We start from the raw sequence: 2421 nt of genomic DNA, 5'->3' as shown, positions 1-2421 counted from the left end.
AGGGTTTAGGGTTTGTATTCAGGGAGAATATTGAAGGATGACGATTCAATTAGTTCTCATGGATTAAAGGATGGACATATTATGCATTTAGTCAAGAGTGTTGCTGCAGCAGCAAGCAGCACCCAGCAGCAGCAGCAGCAGCAGCAGCAACAGCAGCAACAGCCGCAGCAGCAGCAAAATACAGCATCCTCAACTCCTGCTGCTTCTACCACTGGTGCGTCTGCATTGAGACCCCAAGGAGCAAACCCTAGTTCAGTTCAAAACCCTAAACCCTAATTTAGGGTTTTGATGATAGCCTCTGCACTCTATTACGAGTCATTCAAGGGTTTAGGGTTTAGGGTTTAGGGTTTAGGGTTTGTGTTTTATGGCGCAGGCACAACTCCAGGTGTAGGGGGTATGGATCCATTCCTGCAGTCGATGCTATCTGGAGGTAAAATACATCTAGGGTCTAGGGTCTAGGGTTTAGGGTTTAGGGTTTAGTTAGGGTTTAGGGTTTAGTTAGGGTTTATGGTTATGGATGATTATATTAATCCCCATACCTGTTTAATTCTTGTGATTTAGGGTTTAGGGTTTAGGGTTTAGGGTTTAGGGTTTGTATGTTTTTGTGTCTCAGGTCTAGGTGGCGGGATGGGTGCCTCAATGGGGAATTCTATGGGGGCCCCCATGGGGGGCCCCATGGGGGGCCCCATGGGGTTCGGTATGGGGGGCCCCGAGATGATGCAAATGATGCAGAGCCCTTTTTTTCAGCAAGCAATGGAGTCATTGATGCAAAACCCTCAAATGTTTCGTAGTATAGTAGAGAGTGTACCTGCATTAAGACCTATGCTGGTAAACCCTAAACCCTAAACCCTAAACCCTAAAGAGTTATTTAACAAACACTGATGATAGGATGCTGGCAAAGTTTCAACTTCTGGATCGATATATATGAGGAGATATCGAGGGTTTAGGGTTTAGGGTTTAGGGTTTAGGGTTTTGTTGGTGTTTTTTGCTTCAGCCTATGATGCAAGGCATCCTTGACAACCCTGAACGCATGCGTGCCATGTTCAACCCTCAGATGATGCAGGTAATTAGGGTTTAGGGTTTAGGGTTTAGGGATTTAGGGTTTTCAAGGGTTTAGGGTTTAGGGTTTAGGGTTTGGTGTTATTTGTTGCAGGCCTCTATGCAGATGCATCAGGCGATGCAGCAGATGCGTCAGCAGCAATCAGGGGGTACAAATACAACAGAGGGTGGTGCAGCCTCTGGGGGGGCCCCCTCAGGGGGCCCCATGGGTCCTGCTGCATTCTTACAAGCAATGCAGAATGCAGCAGCAGGAGGTGGTGGGGCCTCGGGGGCCCCCGGTGCAACTGGGGGGGCCCCTGGTGGTTCCTCTGCAGGTGGGGGTACAACAGGAACAACAACAACGACAACAACAGGGGGTACAACAGGAGGAGCAGCAGGGGGGGCCCCCCCAAACCCTTTTGGTGCGGGGGGCCCCTCTCTTGCTGCTATGATGCAGCAAGCAGAAGAAATGATGAGAACAAACCCTGAATTAATGTCACAAATGATGCAGACATTCATGGGTGGGGGGGCCCCTACAGCAGGTACAGCAGCAACAGGGGGGGCCCCTGGTGCTGCAGCAAACCCTTTTAGTGCCCTTGGATCCTTTGATGGTCTAGGGGGTATGGGGGCCCCCTTCTCTATGCCTGTGGCAGATACGAGGCCCCCAGAGGAGAGGTAAGCAGGGTTTATATAAGAGGAGGGTTTATAATTAGGGTTTATTATTAGGGTTTAGTATTAGGGTTTAGGGTTTTGAGGGGTTTTGAGTGTTTTTTAGTTTTTTTATGGTTTTTTATATATATTAAGGATTTTCTAGGGTTTAGGGTTTTTTAAGAATTTTTTTAGGGTTTAGGGTTTAGGGTTTAGGGTTTAGGGTTTGTGTACAGGTTCGCTTCCCAGCTACAGTCCTTAACAGATATGGGGTTTATAGACAGAGAGGCGAACATTGCTGCCCTGCAGGAATCAGACGGAGACGTCAATGCAGCAATTACTCGCTTATTGGAGAGGGGTTTAGGGAATTAGGGTTTAGGGTTTAGGGTTTAGGGTTTAGGGTTTAGGGTTTGGAGAGAGGGAGAAAAAAATAGACCCCGATTGGGGCAGATGGATGATTTGTATGAATATATATACAATACATAGTATGTATATAATATATATATAAATATAAATATATAAATAAATATATAAATATAAATAAATATAAATAAATATAAATATATTTATTTATATTTATTTATTTATTTTATATATATTATATATTTATTATGTATATTATACTTGTATATATTTCATATATTGTATACACTATACGTATATATAATAAATAAATAATAAATAAATAAATAAATAAATAAATAAATAAATAATTATATATATAATTATTTATTT

At 43.2% G+C, this 2421-nt stretch overlaps 1 protein-coding gene across 1 annotated transcript in view; it reads left to right on the top strand.

The window, feature by feature from the left end:
* Positions 1 to 2058, top strand: part of EMWEY_00058160 (ubiquitin, putative) — a gene marked incomplete at both ends in the record, with an annotated part of 2579 nt that extends 521 nt beyond the window's left edge. The window contains 6 exons of the mRNA XM_013480787.1: positions 23 to 214; positions 374 to 430; positions 614 to 828; positions 995 to 1063; positions 1154 to 1713; positions 1923 to 2058. Of these exons, the coding sequence (XP_013336241.1) occupies positions 23 to 214; positions 374 to 430; positions 614 to 828; positions 995 to 1063; positions 1154 to 1713; positions 1923 to 2058 (1229 nt within the window). The remainder of the gene's footprint in view (positions 1 to 22; positions 215 to 373; positions 431 to 613; positions 829 to 994; positions 1064 to 1153; positions 1714 to 1922) is intronic.
* Positions 2059 to 2421: the final 363 nt, after the last annotated feature.

This window comes from Eimeria maxima, genomic scaffold (assembly GCF_000499605.1).
Source record: "Eimeria maxima Weybridge genomic scaffold, Emw_scaff2342, whole genome shotgun sequence".
NCBI classification, from domain to species: Eukaryota; Apicomplexa; class Conoidasida; order Eucoccidiorida; family Eimeriidae; genus Eimeria; species Eimeria maxima.
Note: the sequence above shows the minus strand (reverse complement) of the source record. Positions and strands in the feature narration are given on the sequence as shown.